Genomic DNA, 21,298 nt, shown 5'->3' on the forward strand with positions numbered 1-21,298 from the left:
GTATCCTGTCTCAAAAATATACGTAAACCAGTTTATTTTCAATATTATTTTACATGTTTCTGCAATGGGCCTGTTGCATAATACAGGCAAATTTTTTTTTGTTCATTTTAGTTGTAAATCATGGGCCTTGTGACAGTTTCAATGGTAATGTTGGCTGATGTCCATAATTAATAAACTGCATTTGGAGGGCTGATACATTAATGAAATTATAAACATTAACCTGGCTTCACTTTCCAGTTTTTTTAATGTAAACAACACAATAATGGACACTAGTTATTTCTGTACAGTTTCCGAGGTGATCTTACGTTTTCTGTACTCTGAACCAGAGCTAAATGAGCACTTAATGCAGATGTAGCCGGAGAATAATCCACAAATTCAGAAATTAACTTCAAGTTCAAACCACGTACTCAATAACTCAAATATCCTCAGCTAGTTTGAGCAACCTTAGGCTTGCAAGGTCTAATTGTTTGGGGTTTTTTGTTGTTATTGTTGTTTTGTTTTAAAGAGAAGGATGCTGGTAATGATGGGAGCGCCATATCAGGACTGTCTCCCTTTGCTTATGCCAGATTGTTAGCTGCAGCATTTCCCTTGCAAAAAGGCTTCCTACTTCTAAGCAAAACAACTTATATAGAACAGCACTTTCTTACAACCTAAGCTGTGATACACTTTCTGATAGGAAGATTGGGTCATAAACAACAATAAAACCCCCAAAAATTGCCAGGCTTGTTTTGTAATTTATTATTCTTCAAGTCTTTGGCAGTGAGTCATGAAGCATTTACGCTTTAGTGAATCGTTTATTTGAATTTCGTAGGTCACCCACCATGTACTTCTGCTGTAAATGTTTTCAGGTGTGCTTGCTTGCATGTTAGCCCTCTAAATTTAGTAAATTGGAATGATTCAGCCCCGTTCTTGGTGCCAGTTTTAAGTGGTGGAATTTAAAGCCTAACACATGGATAACATTACAGCAAGTGAAGTTTTGTCCAACAGTCCCCAGTGCTTTGAAGAAATTTGATCAGTGTGCAACATGGTTCGGAAAATAACAGGTTTTCTTCATTAGAAGTTGAAGCAAAGCCTACCATTTGTTGTTATTAACTCATAGGAAGCACTGCTCCAAAACACCACCTCACTAGCAGATTGTTCTTCCTTATTTGCAACTTTCCTGACCTTTCACGCAAGGTGACTGGTGCTGTCATGGTGGGAAATCCCCAAAGAACCATCGCTCAGAGGTGCTTTTTTAAAACCCAGTTTACTTTTCATTAGGTGGAATAGGTAGTATTGTACCTCACTAGGCTCTTTAGGTACCTTATTGATCTGATATTGATTACTTTTATGTCAGTGTCATATTAATATCATCATTAAGGTACCAGTGGGCTCTACAAACACCTGATCAAAGTCTGTGCCATCAGAACCGTACTTTTTCATAGTCATATCAAACTATCCCTATCAACAATTGTAAACATACTCCAGTTGAAAAAATGAACGTATCCAAAGCTGCTGCTTCTACACTCACCCTGCTTCCATTTCCTCTATGCCACCCAAGGAGGTCTCTCCTTGTATAAGTAAGTTAACCTACAGCTTTAATCAATGGAAAAAGAGATGAATTATAATCTGAAGTGTTTGTAGTTGCTTAAATATTTCGTTTTCTATACTCAGAGCAACAAAAGGGGGAAATAAAAGCTGAAAATGTATCTGCAGCTGGGAAGCAATGGGGGTTTGCTGCGCAGCTGGTTGACCTCAGTGTTAGCCACCTGACACTGAAATTGTTTGTCTCATTTTACAGCAGCGAAGAGTTTACTGAAAAAGCCGGATGGAGTTAAGGTAGGTTAAACACGTGCTTTAAAATATATTTTATTAGTCACCACCTATCTGTAACTTCTGCCAGTTTTTAGAATTGATCCTTGTTATTTCTTTCCTTTATAGAATTTGTTAACAAGTGCTTCTTACTGTGTATTTGAAGTGATTAAAGTTAGTAGGCGAAGCTTAAAAAAAATGAAATAAATATTGAAAAACAAGCATTTTAATAAGTGGAAGATTGAAAACTACTGGAGAAAATGCTTTTCTTGCTATTTTACTGAAGGATGATTGTGTAATTAATGACTCAATGTTATTAATTAGCTGATAAATATGAATAATGATTTAGTGGTGGGCATGTTAGCTTTTTAGGTATCACTGTTTATCTGCAGCTCTATTGCCTCCATGTTTACCCTTGACTTTTCATTAGATTTCATGGAAGACTAAAAGTTTACTGGTAGTCTTGGCTCCACATGAGGTGTATTCTGCCAGATGTACTTGCTATATTTGGCAGAACTTGAGGGGTTTACTATCTCAACAAATCAGCTCATCCTGACTAATAAACCTTGCTAAGAAGGGAACATTTTGGCAGCTTTCATACATGATTTAGAGCTCCTATTCTCATGTCACCAGATCCTGCAGGAGGAGAGATGCTTCACAAATGAACGTTCTGGATAAATACTTTGAAAAACAGCCAGAAAAAAAAAAAAAGCACTCAGCAATGAAAAATATTTTATTTCTTTTCTCAGAGGACTCCTGAAGACTAAAATAAGTGCCTCAAGCTTTCATTATATGATTCAAAAGATATTCTTCTGTGCTCCGTGTGTTTACTCAGAAGTGTGTCTTTGACCTGAATTTTAGTTTTCTATTTAATCTTAACTTTTTACTTTAACAAAACATTGTATACTTAAATACCAGATTCATAGTATGTTTGTTCCTGTTCTCCCACATATGCACACTTTTCCTATGAAAAAAATCATGAGACTGACTTAAAATGAAGTGAGTACGCTACGATTTCAATGCTTCGTACTTCCAAGTGGTAGATAGCCTAGTTATATGGAGAAGCACACATTCAGTACTATTCTATCATTCCTGTGGAAAACCCTTAACATATTTAATTGTGGAATATATAAATTTTACGTACTCTATCTGACCAGCTTCTCCTTTTTAAATATCATTCCTCCTACAGGTCTACGATGGTATTTGTTATATCTCAGTTTTGATTATAATATCGGAAACAATTGTTGCCAAAATTTTGCCTAAATTACACTTGTTGGGATTTGATACTTTGGTTTTCGGCACATTTGATGTGTCTGCTGTTTGTCTGCATGGTCATGTGGAGCAAAGGGAGTAAATTTACATCTGGGGAACTCTGGTTTTGTCATTTCCGTTACTGAGATACTATATACTCCATAGCATTTTTCCACCCCTTCCTACAGCTTAAGCTGTCTTTTTCTTAAAAAAATAAACAAACAAACAAACAAAAAACCAAAACAGAAATATACTGTACTCCATGCATTGATACTTCAAATCCAACCAGTCACATTTTCTTCTTTTCCTTTCTCTCTGACTGGTCAATTCAGAAAAGGAAGTCCAGTTCGAGTGTTCAGATGATGGTGAGGATCTTTATCGACAGATTTTTTTTTTTTTTTTTCCTCCTGTGAAACGTTCACACTTAGAAATCAAACACTTGCATTTAGTTTTGTTAACATACTGTGAGAAGCTGCAAGACTTTAAAGTACAACCTTGTGAATTTTAAGCCTGCAGTTGCTATATGCCATCCACAGTGAATTGTTCTGCAGTTCTTTCAAGCAAGTTTTTTTGTTTTGTTTTGTTTTTTTTTTAACCTGGGGACATATGAAAACAAAAAAGTAGATGTAACATTGGCCAATGCAGCTGTCCTTAGTAAATAAAAATAGTAACAAAATAGTAATCTTATAACAGCCTTCTATTAATTTTTAAAACCTCCTTATTTTAAAAACTAATAGTATTAATATCATAAAATGTAACACAAACCACATTGCACAGTGAAATAGTATCGCTTTAATTGAGCCACTGTAGACCAAGATGCCATGCTAAATGCTCAGGAGTAAAAAAAAGCTATTTCACAGCCTTTCCATACTACAGTTTCCCAGCTAACTTCCTTCACAGCTCAGGGCTTTGTCACAAGATGTCCCAACTGACAGTCAGTCTCAATAGCTTTTCTTCCTCCTCAACCTACTCTACAGTCTTGCGTTCATTTGGCCTCTGTGATCCCACACAGCAACTTACTCTACTCCTGTTTATTATGGTTTTGAATCTGACTTTTGAGATGTTCATGATGACCAGCTGTGATGTCCCAGCCAGCTTCTGTTGCTGCTGCCGGTAAGAGAGAAGGCAAATAGCCCTCAGCCACAACTTTCACTGGGAAGTACAATCCTCCTTGAAAGGCAAAAACTGCTGGTCAGGTCTGAGCAGACATGTAGTTACACAGGTAAATAGTCTGTTCTTTGGGTGAGCATAGATTTCAGTGACAGAGGATCAGTGGTTGCAGTGTCCAAATGAGGGTCACCGGAAAGGTACTGTGGGGATATTTCTAGTGTCCCCAGTGTGACGGGTGCTGTAACTTTTTGTTACAGAAGTACCATGTGAAAGATTAAGTCCCAAGATGCAGGTTTTGTTTCCTAAAATATTTTTATAATATATTGAAGAAAGACCAATAATGATTCTACAGTCATGCCCAGCTGTTCGGAGCGTTTGTGTGTGTCTGTCTTGCACTACTGTCAGACCTAAAGAGAGCGGCTTTTGACAAGCGATGTATTAGTATAAAAGTTTTCCTTCTTTGCAACAAATAGAAGGTCACCACTTAAGCACAATTCAACTTTAGAATAACTGATTCATATGAAAATATTCTACTCCTTTTGGAATCATTTCCCTTTGCTGTTAAAAATATATGCAAAATACACCATGTGTGTTCATACATTAATAAAAGCACATGTACGTGTTCTACAAGAGAGAGAAATTGTACAGGCTTATTGCTGTTTTCTCTCTTAAGTTTCAGAGGGTTTTACCAAGTTCTGTTTACACAGAAGAAATAACTGTATTTTGAATTACATTATCTCTTTCTGCTTTTACTAATGAATGTTGTATTCTCGATGTCTTACTGAGAAGTTTTGAATATATTTCCTGCAGTTTTCAGCAGTAGCTGTAATGGATATTGTTTATTTTTATAGGACTTTCACCAAGGGAGTATGGACCCAAGCCTGCTCTCCTTACTCAGGCAAAATTGGAACTGAAATTTGATTAACCTGTTTTCATTATGTATTGAACAACAAGCATTCGTTTGGCATATCACTTTATGTTTTTGCATTAAGCTACTACTGAACAGGACTGTATGAAATCTGGTGAAATCTTAATTTCTTTCCTCATGTTTTTTCTTTATGTCTATCTGCCTTTTGTTAGGGCCTTTTTATTCGTAGTCTCTTGATGACTACAGTCATAAAAATGTGAACTTGCAGTTCTACAACTTGATAATGTGGTTTTTCTCTTGTTTTGGATGATGTGGTATGCCGTCAAGCAGCGTTGTATGTGTTCACACTATTTCACAATTCTCCTGTAGAACTTTCATTTACTAAAGTGGGTGGGGTTTTTTTAAAAGTTTTTTCCTGAGTAAGGAGTTCAGGTTTTGCCCATCTCACAGTCCCATAAATATCGAATTAAGTTAGTTGATACATAAAACATGTGCTAATACTTATGTCTCCCCATGAATGACTGTATGCACAAAGGTATTTATTCTCTCACTGCCTTGAGTTCAGACACCCCTGCAACTTATGGCTGTAATTGTGAATAGATAAATGAAATTTATTTGACAGTAACTAGGCCAGGTTGGGGCATAAACTAAACACTTGGAACTCGATAATGACCCGTATTTTCTCTTAATGACAATTTCTGTAGAAAGACCATTGTTAAAAAAAAGTTTTTCATGTTCCTGCTGTAAAGCACTGTGAACTTTGATTTTAAATCAAAGAAAATTATATTTATTCTATAGGGGAGAATGGTTCCTATCACAAATATTACTAAATAACATTTAGTGTCAAAATAGTGTTCCCTGACGTTAACTAAAGAGACTGCTTTATGTTCTTCAAAGCCAGTTAAATGCTGGTTAAGATAAGGAAATTTGCAATCTGTAATTAATTAATGCAAATCCTATTGACATTTCCATAATCTAGACATATCATAAGTAAGATTCAGTTCAGCTGCAGGGTTAATTCCTGCAATCAACAAGTCAGCCGCCACACCTGTACCAAACTAAAATAAGCATCAAAAACTGCTGAGGACCTGAAGTTCAGTGATTTTTCCCCAGTGGTGCTAACTTCTGAAGGCTCAAATTTAGCAAAGCCCTTGGCACAGACAAAACTTAAATGTTAGCCTGCATGCTGAGAAGCTGAATACTTCATCTGAGACTACAGAGTCATCGGGAAGTTTCAATCAGAAGTCAGATGTTTCATACAGAGCTCAGTTGGGTCCACTATTCTTGGACTTCCTCTTTCTTTATGCCTTTTCATATATGTTACTTAGCATATCGCCATTTTCTAATTGGTTTAGAAAGGTTTTCTTTTAGAAGAAAAAATACCACATTTTGACCCCAAAATAGCTAGAGTTTGTTTCTTTAAATGAAGAAGTTCATTACATTTTTACAAAAATCCATTAATGAAACTATTTTGGACTTTTTTCCTTTATTTTGCACATTTATTATTAAGTACTGTGACTAGAAGCTTCAATAGAACATTTTTTTTTTTTTTGTATCAAAGTCTTTCCAGGCAATATATATCTGTACACCCAGTTCTGCATGCCGCTTTGGACTGCTCTTGTAAAATTAGACGTGACCAAAATGTACTTCATATTTTTTTCTTAATTAATGTTTAAAAAAAATTACATATTTCAAACTAGTTTTACTATACTTTAATCTTGCTTCTTAGTGCATGTAAAAAGTGGCTCGGTACATTATTTTCAGTATTTCTGTTCTTTTCATACCACGGTATTTATGAAAGCTGAATCTTAAAAATGGATTTAAAGAATCAGATACCTTTAAACTTATTGCTAAACAGTTTAATTTGAGTTAAAATTCTGTATAAGTAAAAGCCAAAAGTCTTGCAAAGGTGTAGTACTATGCTAAGCTTAAGAATTAACGTGATGACCTACATGTAAAGCTAAGCAGATAAGTACTGATTTGTGGTGTAAGACTACAGATAACTATAGCGTGAAACGTTACATTTTCAGGTTCTTGTACCAAAATTGAAAGTCTGATACACAGTTACTGCAGGATTCTTGAGACTGCAAAAAATCACAGCTGCCAATTAATTTTGTCTCAAATAACACCAAAAAAACTAAAGGGGCACCAGTCTCTTTCTAGCATCAGTTGTATTTATTCAGATCTGGAATCAGTTATATTTATTCAAATCTGTTCCCAGAAGCCAATAGAACAAATCTGTAGATTTCTGGAGAGCTACGAATAATCACATATTAATAATACCGTCTCGTGTCAAGAAATCGCAATGGCTATTTAGGACTTTCTTCAAACCCATATTAATTCTTTATTTTTCTTATATGTGATTAGCTGCTACATAAAGGCGCTCTGTTCTTTTTAAGTGTCACAGCTGAAGTCATCTATACCTTACATAGACCTTCATATAGTGCATCTGAAAACCTGTAGCTAGCATGTTTGGAGGAGTTGCAGCTAGCTATCGGACCTATCGTTAGTGTTCTTTCAAGTTCATAAGTTCATCTTTCTGTGATTCTTTATTTCCATATCTATATCTATATATAGATATCTATATCTGTATATAGATGTTCTATACAGAGAGATATAGATACGGTGCCTACCGCGAGTTCTAAGGCCTGTCTGTTTCTATTTTCTGCATACCTACAGATAAACAACAAAACGAACGTGGTAACCAGCCCCAAGGAAAATATTCCTACCCCGGCGCTGGTATACCTGGAATCTTCCTTCTCATGCTATCTTGAAGTTTTTGACTGTCTTCTGTTTGTTCTTCCTTCTTTTTTGCTTTTTCATGCATTTACTCTGTTTGCTTTCTAAAAACAGGTTTTGGAAAAACTTTTTGTTTGAATTATGCTTTCTTTTTTTTGTGAGGAAGTCCATTAGAGCGTGTTTATTAATAGAAAAAGTTACATGGAAGCTGGATGCGGTAGAGTCATAGCCTTTGTAACTGTAGTTGAATTTTTTGCATGCTGTGCCAGAAAGTGAATAGAATGCGCTTTATGTTGCTCTTAGCTCTTTGCCTGATGACTGTTTCCATCTTTTTAATGCTAACCTTTTGCACAAAAAAAAAAAAAAAAAAAAAAAGCAGCTCTATTATTTTCTCTGCTCTGTCTTAGTATAAATGTTGATATCAAGGAGAGCTAACAGGATTATTGCTAGGCTACCATAAAATAGACCTTATTCAGATTTTCATTCCATATTTCCTAAAACTCAGCAGGACTTTGCAAGTCTTCTCGGGGATCAAGAGGCATCTAGTGCTAAGCATTTTTGCTTGTTTCTCTTACATTTAAATCTGCAGGACACATTACTCATTAATAAGGTCTGTTAGGAACGTATTACTAATTGGCGTGCTGTTCATGAATGTTTCTATTGCAGTCTTGCTTTTATTAGTAGCTCCTATTCCTTAGGCATACATGTATCGGAGGGCTGACAAACATAAATGCCAGTGCATAAGTACCTAATTTTGTGAAGTATTGTTTCCCCTATTGCCTGCATATATAGCTTTGAAAATGCAGATAATTCACACACATTGGAAGAGATTTTTCCTCTTGAGTTTTTTTGTGCAACTGGCACTGAAGCATACATTGCTATGTAATTTCTAAGGACCAGTTGACGGGTTTCGTGCATGAGTATATGGCAGTCTGTTCCCAGACGTAGCCATGCACAATAGTCCTTGCTGAAAGTATGCTGGCTAACTGCCATTTCAGTCTTTCTTTTTTTAGGGAAAAGGATTTGGTGAAATTACGCTTTAAAATGACACAAAGATCTCTTTCGATTGCTTTTATGCTGCTCTGCCAGGGCAGCAATTGGTAGTAACCTACGTCTTGAAAACATGGTAGCTTTTAGAGCTAGTTATCTCGTCCTTAATCCTTACCGATTCATCTGTATTTTGATTTGATCACTTAGTCCTAATACAAGCAAACGTGCTTAAAGAAAAGAGGTGTTTTCTGGCCTTCTTGTCTGGCCTGGCTTGGACAGGAAAACACACAACACATTTAGTATGCCCTTGTGCAAAAGAGAGCCTCTGTAGGTCTCCAGAGCTTCAAAGCCCTGTATACATTGGTCATGAATAAGGTCTCTGCATGCTGCTGCATTAAGTGAGATGGTCTTTTTTGCTGGCTTGCTGTTAAGGAAATCTGTATTTGAGACATCCAGTTTCACCCTCTGGCAACAGTTAACATTTGTTTTAGCTCTTGTCAGTGTTCAGCGTTTGTGAGCTGGCTCTTCTTGCACTCCCTCACACTAATGAGAACGTATTTACCAACGGGAACTCTTTCTCTCTTTATTTTGTTCTCGCTCAGGAGCCCCAAACTACAGTAATCCACAACCCTGATGGAAATAAGGTATTCAGAAAGAATCAACTCCATCTTGCTTTTCCACACCACACATTTCATCCACTCCTCCACAGCAAAATAGGGCCATTCCAGGAATTTATCAAGGAAAATCTCATTCCTACATTTGTTCCACCTGGTGTCTCTTGAGCCTGTTTTCATGTGTGTTCATCTGCTACACGTGTCCTGCTGATTGCTGAGCTTCTGAAGCAGTTGGCAGAGTTCAGTACCCTGTGCAGCCAGGCTCGGGGAGTGTGGTGTGTCTATCGTTTCAGCCAAAAATGCTGCAGTCTAAGTAAAACCAAAGAACTCTGTTCTCAGAGCGTGGTGAGATTATACTGACGAGTTTTATGTGCAGTTGTCACCTTAGATAAAGACGTCATTTAAGTTTATTCCATCTGCTGTTTCTCAGCATGCTTATACACCATGTTGTGACGTGTCTTTTGCACAGGACTATGTTTTTTTTTCCCATAACATCACTGAGCAGTTTCGAAAAAATTTTAACATTTCAAGTGACAACGAGGTCTTAATTTTTATACGTTTTCTTCATGCTCTTTTCTTTTTCTTGTGTATTGTGATGTTTGCATTTGGCAGCTGATTCCTAAAATGTGTTTTGTTTTGTTTTTTTCATGCATGGACTTGAAAAGGGCCAGGAAATATCATCATTTACATATAACACATGTTCCTAGGTTTCCTGGAAAGAATTTACTCTTCAATAAAAATTTCACTGTTTACAGTGTTGACTTAAAGAATTGACATTTCATTTATCTAGTCTTAACTACTTGTGGTTATTTCATATGAGAAGGATTGAATCTGAGTGAAAAAATAACGCATGCAGACATTTCTCAAGCATGAAAGTGCTGATGGTGTGTATTGTGCTTGTATATCCCATTCCTTTATGTACCTTGCCTCTGTCGAACATAGAGCTTTTATTTTCATGTTACTACTTTTTCAGCTCCCCGAGTTTAAACTCATAGGCAACAAACAGCCTGTGTTTGAACACTAGTCTAATCCTTATCGCTGAAGTCCACTAAAGACCAGAAAACCCAGATAAAATATTGGCATGACTACATCTACTTGACTTCGTTATATAATCTTAGCAATTAAGATACTCAATGTCCCAAAAGGTCACAGCAAACGAGCAAACCACTTAATGTGGAGAGTTACTCCTAAATTTGTCTGAAAGACTGATCGTTGTAGTATGGCAACTGGAGTGGATGCTTCAGTATTACAGGCTACATCTGCCGTGTGAGCTTGTGCATGGTGTTTACAACTTGTATTTGTGTGGGGGTTTTGTTTACTTATAAGTACTTTATCTAATATTTTAAGTTATTAGAGCATGATACATCTGTGTAGAGTGAAACGTCTTAACACCAGCCAGCTCAGGAAAAGCATGGTGACTTGTTCAGTTTTGTGTGTGTGTGAATTAATTCATGTGGTTTTATTTATGGATGCACATATGTTCTGGTTTTTTTACGTTCTGAGTAATGCATTAACCATTTTGAACATTCCTTTGGCTCAGCCTTGTGAGGACAGAGTAAATAAAGGGCACTGTCAAATCTACCTTTTGTGATTTAATTGTAAAATCTTTTTAAGAGTTGAATACAATACCAGTCCTATCTTCTATCTCTCAGATAAAAATAGACCAGTTAATCCTTTTTACTATTGAGTTGTGAATTAATAAGTACATATATATAGGTTCTACTTTTCAAGAAAGTATACAGATTAAAAAAAATCAAGTTTAAAAACTTTCCAGCTTTCTAAAACTGTGTACTTGTTCGATTTGACAGTGCCCTGTTGAATTTGCCCATAATATTTCTTGTTTCTGGTAATTCATGAAAGACTGAGATACAGTGTCCTTGCCTTTTTAACAGTGTGGTGGCTGAAGTATAAACTGTCTGATAGATGAGTCATTCCTCTACATGACTGGTTGGTTGAAGAATACTACTACAAAGATACCTTAGTTTGTCAAAGTCATTATTGTATATTTATCAATTCCCCATCTCCTTAAAAAAAATTTTTGATCACAAAACCAGTATAAAAATGACACAATCTGATCCAATATCCTTAAAATCACTGGGATACTTTGTTTTAATATACATTGCATCAGTCATATGAGCAGAAAAACAGTTGTAAATTGTAGCATGCGGAAGTCTGCATATTTAAAAGTAGGAGTGGAATGACTTATTTTGCACAGTTGGTTTAATCACTAAGCTTAAAATGGCAAGCTCTCCTACTTGGCTGAGGTAATTCATATGATGTTTCAGATGGACTTTGTACAGTTGGATGTTAAAGAAAAAAGTTTCCATTACATTCCTGTGAAGTAAAAGCATTAGACAGCAGGAAATGTATTTATGTTCCCTACTGTAGAGAATGGCAATGTTTGACATCAGTTTCAGGTGGAAACGTCTTAATCAGTGTGTGACCATTTGTTTGTGAATTACATCCCACCCTGCTTCAAGCGTTTGCATGATACCTGTAACTAACTGTAATTTTCAAAGGCACGCAAATACGGCTTGGCTTGTTTTATACATTCTGCATATATTTACTTCTCAACAGGAGTCAACAGAGAGTTCCAATACAACCATTGAAGATGAGGATGTGAAAGGTATGATTTTGAGCTTGAAATGCTTGGAGACGCAATAACATGAGTTACGTGAATGTGTTTCATTAGGTCATTAAACACAGAAACTCCTAATGAATCTTAAGAGAGAATACCATTTTTCCGTGTTTAAAAAATATTGTCCTCTTCTGCATTACTTTTGAGATGTTTCAGACTTACCTTTGATTTTTCATTTCCCAAAACACCATTTGCCATGATGTTTTGGAATGAAGAATATAAAATTACTGCTTATTAATTAAGATACTAGTTCCAGTAATAATAGTAGTAGATTAAAAATGTGTAACTCAGTGCTTTGTAACTCTTACTTAGTTTATGTACTTTAGCATGCATTTGTGTTTTGGGTTTGCTGTTTGATGTCACTGTTTTAATTTTTATTCTGTTCAGATGCCAGTGTTTTTTCATGTTTCTCTTATGTTCTGTCCATACACTTATTTCAGTCTTCTTTTATTCTTTAAAAAAAACTAGAATCAATTATTTTCTTATAAAGTTAGTTCTGTAACTTCACAGATACTGTTTTTGTTTCCCTTTTTTCCCCTTTAAATATTACACTGTGATGTTACTCGTCCTTACTGTAATAACATTGTGTTTTAAAACAAAGTTTTTTTAAAAAAAAAACAAGTTAGGTTTGTGTATCTCTGGTTCACAGAAAAGATTATTTTTCAGCCTCAAAGAACAATGTTACACGTACAGGTGAAACGCAAGCCAGAGATAAAATGTGGAGAAACCATTGTAATATGGGCTTTGCTTTATGTTGGAAGTAGCATAATGCCTAAGTCGCTGTTAAAAGCGTGTATTAGCAAAGTTGTGCCCTAAAATACAAAGTAAATCTGCTAAAGAGCTTTGCTGGCCTCTGAAGAGCATGGGAACATTGTAGAATTTAAAGAGGTTCAAACATAAAGTAGTTAGAATTGTATCAAAAATATCTAGTGCTTAGTTTCTGACTGGTAGAACAGGTGCTGTGCATGTTTGGTGAAATACCAGTATTGCCAGGGTAATGAATTGATAGCGTAAACATGAAAGCACAGTCTGCTGGTAGTGGCTGTCCAAGGAGCGTGGTGTTGAAAATGCAGATTTTATATTATGCTCCATATGAGATTCATCGGGCATTTAAGTCATGGCGGCTTAACTCAGGCTTGCACAGGAAAGCAGAGCAAGCCTGTGGCAGAGCCCAGCGTCTTGTTTCTGCTGCTGCTCTTCGCACTGCTTTTGGAAAGGCTGAGGAGCTCAGCTGGTATACGGGCTAGTATCTCCAGTCTGCTGTGCTGCGGTAATTTTCTCTACTTTTGCATAGTTGGTGTTCCCTCGGTGGAGAGAAGATTTTCTATCTGCTAGTAGCAACGCAGCCGTAAATTGTGACTTACAGTACTGTGTGAGGTGCAGTTAGTGCGAATTGAGTCACTGATGTCAGCACTTTGGTCTCAAAGTTTCAGTGAATCTTTTAACCTCTTCTTGAACACGGTCTTGGGTGCGTTAACAGCCAGTACCCGCTCACGTTAAATAACAACCTAGTGATAGTGGTTTGAGTTAATGCGAAGTAATGGCTCGGAGAACAATTACAGGTATCTGCACCTGATGCAGAGGAAAATACAGTGTAATTTATCTTTATTCATAACACTTTGTGTTTCTTCCTTCAAACCATTATGTGTAGTTTAGCAACTAACCTCGTGAAATGAATAATTTAATTATAGGGCCTCTGCGTGATGATTTAACATGATGTTGTAACAGTAGGATTTTTATAAAATTCTGTCTGAAGCTTAGCGCACAGAATTGTATCTCAGGAATACGATTATAAGAAAAACAGCAATGAAAATTTTTTGCCTAATTCTTTTATATGATTCTGTAGTATCCCAGCTCAGAGCAGATTGGATGGCCACAATGCACTTCATTCCCCAAACAGAAAAGAGGATCTTGCAGTAATCACACGTCTGAGAGGCAAGATAGTAGCTGTGTCCTTCTCTTTGCTGTAGCTTAGTGACAGATGTAAAATGTTTGGCAGATGAAGTTTTCTGTTTCCTGACCTGTTGCTACACAATAGCGATACAAAGGGCATAAATTGGATGAGCCAGTAAGATGAGCTGAGGCCGTACTCCAGAGAGAGTGTTGCGTTGTGTATTTTCGGGAGGCTGCAGAAGGAGGAGCTAGCTGAAAGATGTTAACTGTGCTTACAGAAGAGGAGGCAGAGTAGTGTTGTATTGCTCTTCACCTGCTTTGGTGCGAAGGTGGGATGCTTTCTCCCCACCGAGAATGACATTTTGAACTGCTGACGTTCTGGAATGATCACGATAACCTCATACACTGATGCAGCTGTTTCAGCATCAGGTCCATGGCCTAACAACCGGCGGTACCGCTACCCTGTTCAGCAGACACCAGGTGCACATTTTGTTCCAGTGTATTGTGATTTCATTTTCTGTTTATTTAAAAAACAACTATATTCTCCCTGTTATTAATTGCTTGCAAGCTTGCTTGTTTCTCACTTTTTAATATTCCTCTCACACTTCCAGTCTTTCCACCAGAGGCTGCTTTTCAAATTGTTTTATTATAAATTAAAGCTAACAGCACCCCTAGGGTCTAATTTCTAGAATGATTCAGGGAATAGCAGTCCTGCCACCCTGACAGCTATTATAAGCTCAAGCTTCATGCTTTAGCAAGGTACTTAGGAAAGATACTTTCCCCCTACACCAAACATGACTTCTGGATGTAGATTTTCTACGACAACAGTGAGAAAGCTGTTCTCTTGTCAGGAGCTGGCTGCAGCTGGAGATAAGATACTGATAGGGACGAATGCATTTTGGAGGAAGCAGAGAGAATTCTCTCAGATTACTGACTGTCTGGGTCCTTATGTGTATGCTCATGATGATGTTTGTCATCAAATTTGAGATCTAGAAGGAATGTTTCCCACCTTAGGTGATAAAGGACCTTAAAAATCTTTTTGCTTTTCTTCGCAGCATGGACTACAACATGGGAAGAGGCTCTCTCCTTCCTGTGAAGGAGAAGGGAAATGAGGATGCCACTCTGTAACTGAAATGTAGTATTAGAACATGTTTTATAGTATTGCAGTATGACCCACACCCCCAGAGAATGACTCTTCTTTGCAAAGATGTGCAATCTATGCATTTTATTCCTCCGCTTGTTATTCTAACACCGTGCAGAGTTTGCACAAACAGGTACAAGGTTCCTTCCTTTGTACAGACTACTAGCCCACACGTATTTAAAATATTCAGCTCTGCACCAAGTGGTTTCTTACTTTTTATTGATTTGACTCTTTCAGGTTGCATTAAAGTTGTATGAATCATGTGAGTCTGTGTGGGATATAGTACCTCCAGCACAGTTGTGTTTTTGTGTGCCCTGTGGGAGTGTATGTGCATGTGCGTGTCTGTACAAAGTATTACAAATGTTACGATTCATTAAGGAAAGGTAGCACTTAAAAAAAGTCTTAAATCAGCCATCACAAACGTGCCTTTAGGAACATATTCTTACCTCATACCTATGAAGGAATGCATACAGCATTCTCCTCTCATGTCAGGATCTCACCCTATTTTCACTTCTGAAGGCAGGTATTTTAACTTGAGGACAGTAAAATCAGACTTACTCTTAATTTGTTATTTATTGAAAATCTTAGTGTCTATAACTGTCTTGCTTATGCGTGTACATCTTTTAGGACTGGAACATACTTCTTTTACTAGAAAAAGTGCTTGACAAACAACAGTGAGCTTTAATAATTCAAGGAATAAGCCATTTCTAGAATCTGAGTCTGAAATTACTTGAAGCTGTAGTTCAGGTTCCTTGCTAACATAAATTCCTGACATTAACCATTGATCACAGTCTTATCTGCACGATGGTGATCACTCCAAAATACAAGGACAAGAGTGGACGGAAACAACATACTGAAAACTGGACCGTAGGCAATGCCTTCTGCTGGGATTGCTTGTGGGATTTCTCCTTCCTGTAGTAATGAGGCTGGAACTCTTTGGCAGCATCTCTTTGATATGAGATTGATAGGTTTTTTTCAGTAATGCTGTAGAATACCATCGTTATTTTTGCCAGCAATGCACACAGACTTATAAAGCTGAGTTGTTAAATTTATCATGGTCAGGAAACCTAGGTTTCTCATGGTATTTTTTTGCCCCTGGAAATGAATTAATGAAAGCACTAGTAAGAATGATGATTCCCAATGGGAAAAATTGCTGAGTGTAGATTAGGTAAATTCTGGCTAATCTGTGCTACTTAATACATCTGTAGATCGCTTCAAAACATTCACCATTCAGGAGGCATGTATTTTCGTCTATTTTGCTAATTTATTTCATTTTATACCTGTTGTTTTTATTTTATTTAACAGTAGAAAGAAACCAATTTAAACTAATCCATTTGGAACATACTTTCCTGAAGAAAAATCTTCAAATTTCTAAGAACATTTTTTTAAAAGCTCTTTCAAAACCCTGGATATCTTGGTCCTGGATAGAGGGATAAATCTGCGCTGGCATCTGAACAGAGTCATTTATGGCTACAACCTTTACAACTGTTCTTTGGCACCCACACTGCCTCCCAAAAGTACATCATTAACATTGTTTGTGTGCTCAAAGATTTTATAAGTTCTTGTTGCTTGTAATTAAATTATCGTTATTTTTCTTTTGGCCTTCTCTTTTTCTTCCTTCACATCTACTTGACCCTCATACAGCTCTCACAAAGGAGGGTGACATGGAGAGGTTATGTTCCACCCACCACTCCTCCTCTTCCATTGCTTCTTCATCTCACTGGTCACCACCCTTGCCGTGCCCCAGCGGCCGCTCCTGCTGCCGGTGCCTGCTGAGGACTCTGATCACACTCTACCTCTTCATCTTTGTTTGTTCATACGTTGTGTTTCTTTCCATCAATTCAGCGGGCAAGTCCACGAAAAATGCAAACTCAGAGAGTCATTCGCTTGAGTCTGAGCTCTCCCACTCCACTCCTTCCTCTCTACTGTGTAAGTTGAGAGACTCATCTGTTCAGATGATGTCTTTTGTCTCTCCTTCTCTTCCCTTCCCATCATCTGACAGTAGCACAAAAAAGGTAAATACTGTGATCTGTCTGATCTAGGAATGACCTTTTCTTAGGGTTTACAAAAGTATGGAGTATATTTTTTTAGATACTTATTTCTTGGCCAGGTTTTATTAATTGTAAAAATATTATCATCAGCTGTAACAGCAGTATAAATAGGTATGTATTTCATCAAGTTGTATCTTGCAGAGGTAATCTTTGCAGTAGTTTTCAACTTTGAGATAGATTTCACTCTCGCCTCTGGCTTGGATCCTGTATAGGGTCTCCAGATTAATTACCTGTTACGTTTATGTATGTTATAAAGTATAAAGTTATATAAAGTATGTTATACTTTCTTTAGCATCACTATTGATAAACCAACCTTAAAGCTGCTGTGACAGCTGTTAGCCTGCAGCATTGATTCATGACAACTGAAAAGTTTCATGCTTTGCTTAGGAGGAGATCTGTGGTGATTAGTGACCAATTAACTGTAAAGGAAAACTTTAGGGTGAGGAGGCTGTGTTTGAGCAGTTTAAAGATGAGAGGATAAAGGCATTGTGTTAGTAGCTTGTATAGTGTCAGAATATAAATGGCCTGCGCAGATGTATTTCTTGTTTATAAATTAACTCCGAAATTCTTTAGAGTGGAGGGATCTTGTGGGTTGAATTGGGGAATGATTTCTAGGAATGTAGGTTCTGCTTGCTGGATTCTGATCCTGCGTCCTGTGTGTGTCAGGGTAGTTGCACTGGTACTAAGAATGGGTAGCTGCATTGGTAAAGGTGAGGTCCAGATGGGCCCTTGGAAACACGGGCTGTGTGCAATTGGCCTGAACCTTATTTTAAATTTGAGTGGAATTTTTGCTAGGTGCAACTAATGCAGGTGAGAGGGGAATCGGTCCCCAGGATGATGGGCTGTCTCCTGTCACGACTGTTGACAGGTAATGTTGAGAGAGTAGCTTCATTCCGAGGGAGGAGCAGGTTAGTATATATCAATATATAGATGACTGTATATCAAACTAGAACTACAATACCAACAGCGCAAACGGCGCAGAACCTTAAAGAAGAGAGGAATTAGTAGGGAAGACATGGACCTGTATAACATTCAAAGCTAACACGCACCGTAAGGCTTTTATTTCATCCACAGTATATCTATCCCCATTTCATTGTTTAACCCCAGCCAGTAACTAAGCACCACGCAGCCACTCACTCACTCCCCCCCACCCAGTGGGATGGGGGAGAGAATTGGGGGGAAAAAAAAAAAGAAGGTAAAACTCATGGGTTGAGATAAGAACAGTTTAGTAGAACAGAAAGGAAAAAACTAATAATGATAATAACAACAATAATAAAATGACAGTAATAATAATAATAATAATAATAGGATTAGAATATACAAAACAAGTGATGCACAATGCCATTGCTCACCACCCGCCAACTGATGCCCAGTTAGTTCCTGAGCAGCGATCCCCCCAGGCCAACTCCCCCCAGCTTATATACTGGGCATGACATCCCATGGTATGGAATATCCCTTTGGCCAGTTGGGGTCAGCTGTCCTGGCTGTGTCCCCTCCCAGCTTCTTGTGCCCCTCCAGCCTTCTTGCTGGCTGGGCATGAGAAGCTGAAAAATCCTTGACTTGGTATAAACACTACTTGGCAACAGCTGAGAACATCAGTGTGTTATCAACATTCTTCTCATACTGAACCCAAAACATAACTCTATACCAGCTACTAGAAAGAAAATTAACTCAATCCCAGCCGAAACCAGGACACCCCAGAAAATCTATTATGTACCCAACATTTTCAGATTTGAATGCTAGCAGCCTCACGTTTCCTGCTTCATTGGGTGGTTAATAGTGTTAAGACCACTGTTAATGTTTAAACGTAGATGTTCATTACTAATTCTGTTACCAAATTTAGGAAGAGAGGCACCTGAGGTAATACCGCTATACTTAAAAAAAGTAGATTATTTGAGTTTCCCTGAAAGCGTGTGGTGCAGAAATGGCATAGTATGTATATACAGTGACATTTGAAGAAAGTGAATGATCTCATATTTATTCTGTTCATTCTGTGACTTCAGAAGCAAGCACACTTCTTTGCCACTTTGTTCCACAGAATAAACTTCTCAAAAATCCTGTAAAAAAGTGCAGGTAGAATTCAGTTTAAAGAATGCTACAATGATCAAATTAAACAACCATCTGCTATGAGGCAGGAAAAGTATTAGGTGAAACTGTTTTGGTAAAGCTACTTGGTAGAGACATGATGGTACTACTACAAAACAACTCAGTTTTGTTTAAATTATTTACAGATTAGAAATTTAGAATTTGCCAAAACACTAGTAGGCAAAGCAGCAGAAGTTAACTCAGTATCTGAATATGCACCAGACTTGCTTGTATTTTTTTATTCTGAAGCTTCAAAATAACTTCATCCTGATAATGGGAATATTTAATTTCCTTAAATAACTAAGTTTAGTGACCAAAGAAACGGTAAAGTCCCCGTAACCTCACCTGTCCTCAACATGATTTTAAAAATGCGTGATTCTGGTATAATACGATTTTAGAAATGGCTGTGATATGCTGTGTTTTCTGTAGCCGTACATTTAATAGGAATCAGCGGTCCTGTGGCTTGAGAAAAATCAGAAAACCAAAAGTAGTTATTGTCTGTCAAGCATAGGATTAATGGAAGTACAAGTAAACAGAACTTCCGTGCTGAGAGAAGACATTAGGAACGTGATAGGCTATTAGGGTAAAAACTGCTGTTGTGGCTAACGGAAGGTGAGTTTGTGCTAACATCATTTTGAAGTGGAGTTTTTGTTGGGATAGCTCTAACAATCTGTTTCAGAATATTGATACAGATTATAGAGGTCTCTGTAATATTGCTGTATAGAGGCTGTTGGAGTTGTGTACATCTGGCAGACTTACATTCACCAGAAAGAAGATAACTGCTATGAACTGCAATAGTAATGAATAATTTTCACTATCCATGAGCAATATTAAAAAAACAGTGAAAGATAATACTGCTGAGACTTTTTTGGTAAACTACATGGGAGTTACAGGGCTTGCTGGAGACAATGATATAGGCTCACATGGTTATGATTTTTAACTTACATCATGGTAGAATTCAAGTCAGTGTTTTCAAAGAGCAAATTTGAGAATTGAGAAGAAAAAAATGATACAGTGAAGTCAGACTGCAAAGTTTAGGATGGGAAGTGGTGGTCAGAGGCATGTGCGGTTTCTTTATGTCAAAAGTGTCTGGGAAATGAGAAGGGCTCCAAAGATTAGCTGGGTGAATACCCGTACCTGACAGCTATTTCATGACAGCACAGTGATAAGAAGGTGGGAAGCACAGTAGTCTACAGTGTTAGTTCCGTGTAATTCACTCTCTGTTTGTTGTTAAGTAGCGATTATTATAATTATCGGTATACATTATAATCATAAACAAGAAAAATACTGATTTCTTAGCTGGTAAACTTCATAGGCTTTAATCTGCTGTCAGAGACATGGGAAAAAGATGATGTAAATGTGGTGTGTTGAGAAAAGACAAGTTGCAGAAGGATTATCATATAGTTAAAGTAGGTCCTGGAGAACAAAACATCCCCTAGGTGCTTAAGATATTGAGGAATATATTTTTAAAGGTAACACAGTTTTCCTATGAGTAAAATAGGTAAATGCCACGTTTCTTAGAATTACTGTTTGGGGATGATGATGATGATGATGATGATGATCTCAGCACATCTCAATGCTTTTTAAAGCTTATTCAAAATGAAAGAGATGTAGAATTGAGGGTTATTATTGGTTTTCAAGTGGAAAACAACAAGATTTCTCTGAATTGGTAGAGTGATTAGGTAGGAGCACAGTTTAAATAAAAATGTGCACAGTGGCAAAGGTTGTTAACATCTTAGTTATCAAGACTTTAAATATCATTTCTTGAGACAGCAGCCAGATTCCATGATTAATGTGACATGTTGAGAAACCATAAGTGCAGTGACCGTGATATAGCTTTGTTCTGAGACTGTGAGTGATTTGTCATTAAAAAATAAACATTTGCCGTCATTTGCCACACAGTATAAATACTAGTGTAATTGTATGGCAGCTCCAAGGAGGGAGCATCTTTAGAAATAATTATTTTCATATAAATAAAAAGAAACTACATAGGCCATACGATAAGTTGCTTAACATCACATTACAATAAAGGTTTACATAGGAGATGCATTCATTTTGTTTGGTCTTTTTTGTCAGTATAGGGTGGAAAGTGCTGGGATAATTTTTCAGATATTTGCCTACATATCT

At 37.2% G+C, this 21,298-nt stretch overlaps 1 protein-coding gene across 33 annotated transcripts in view; it reads left to right on the forward strand.

The window, feature by feature from the left end:
* Positions 1–21,298, forward strand: part of CAMK2D (calcium/calmodulin dependent protein kinase II delta) — a 166,217-nt gene that overhangs the window by 127,894 nt on the left and 17,025 nt on the right. For 5 of the 33 annotated variants that reach the window (XM_030009396.2, XM_030009304.2, XM_030009892.2 and 2 more), the window contains 6 exons: positions 1,781–1,818; positions 3,375–3,407; positions 7,700–7,759; positions 9,352–9,393; positions 11,941–11,989; positions 16,881–16,964. In XM_030009396.2, coding sequence (XP_029865256.1) covers positions 1,781–1,818; positions 3,375–3,407; positions 7,700–7,759; positions 9,352–9,393; positions 11,941–11,989; positions 16,881–16,964 — 306 coding nt within the window. The remainder of the gene's footprint in view (positions 1–1,780; positions 1,819–3,374; positions 3,408–7,699; positions 7,760–9,351; positions 9,394–11,940; positions 11,990–16,880; positions 16,965–21,298) is intronic. The other 28 variants (XM_041122186.1, XM_030010330.2, XM_030010834.2 and 25 more) reach the window with 21 other exon arrangements.

The sequence above is a fragment of the Aquila chrysaetos genome, chromosome 1, assembly GCF_900496995.4.
Source record: "Aquila chrysaetos chrysaetos chromosome 1, bAquChr1.4, whole genome shotgun sequence".
NCBI classification, from domain to species: Eukaryota; Metazoa; Chordata; class Aves; order Accipitriformes; family Accipitridae; genus Aquila; species Aquila chrysaetos.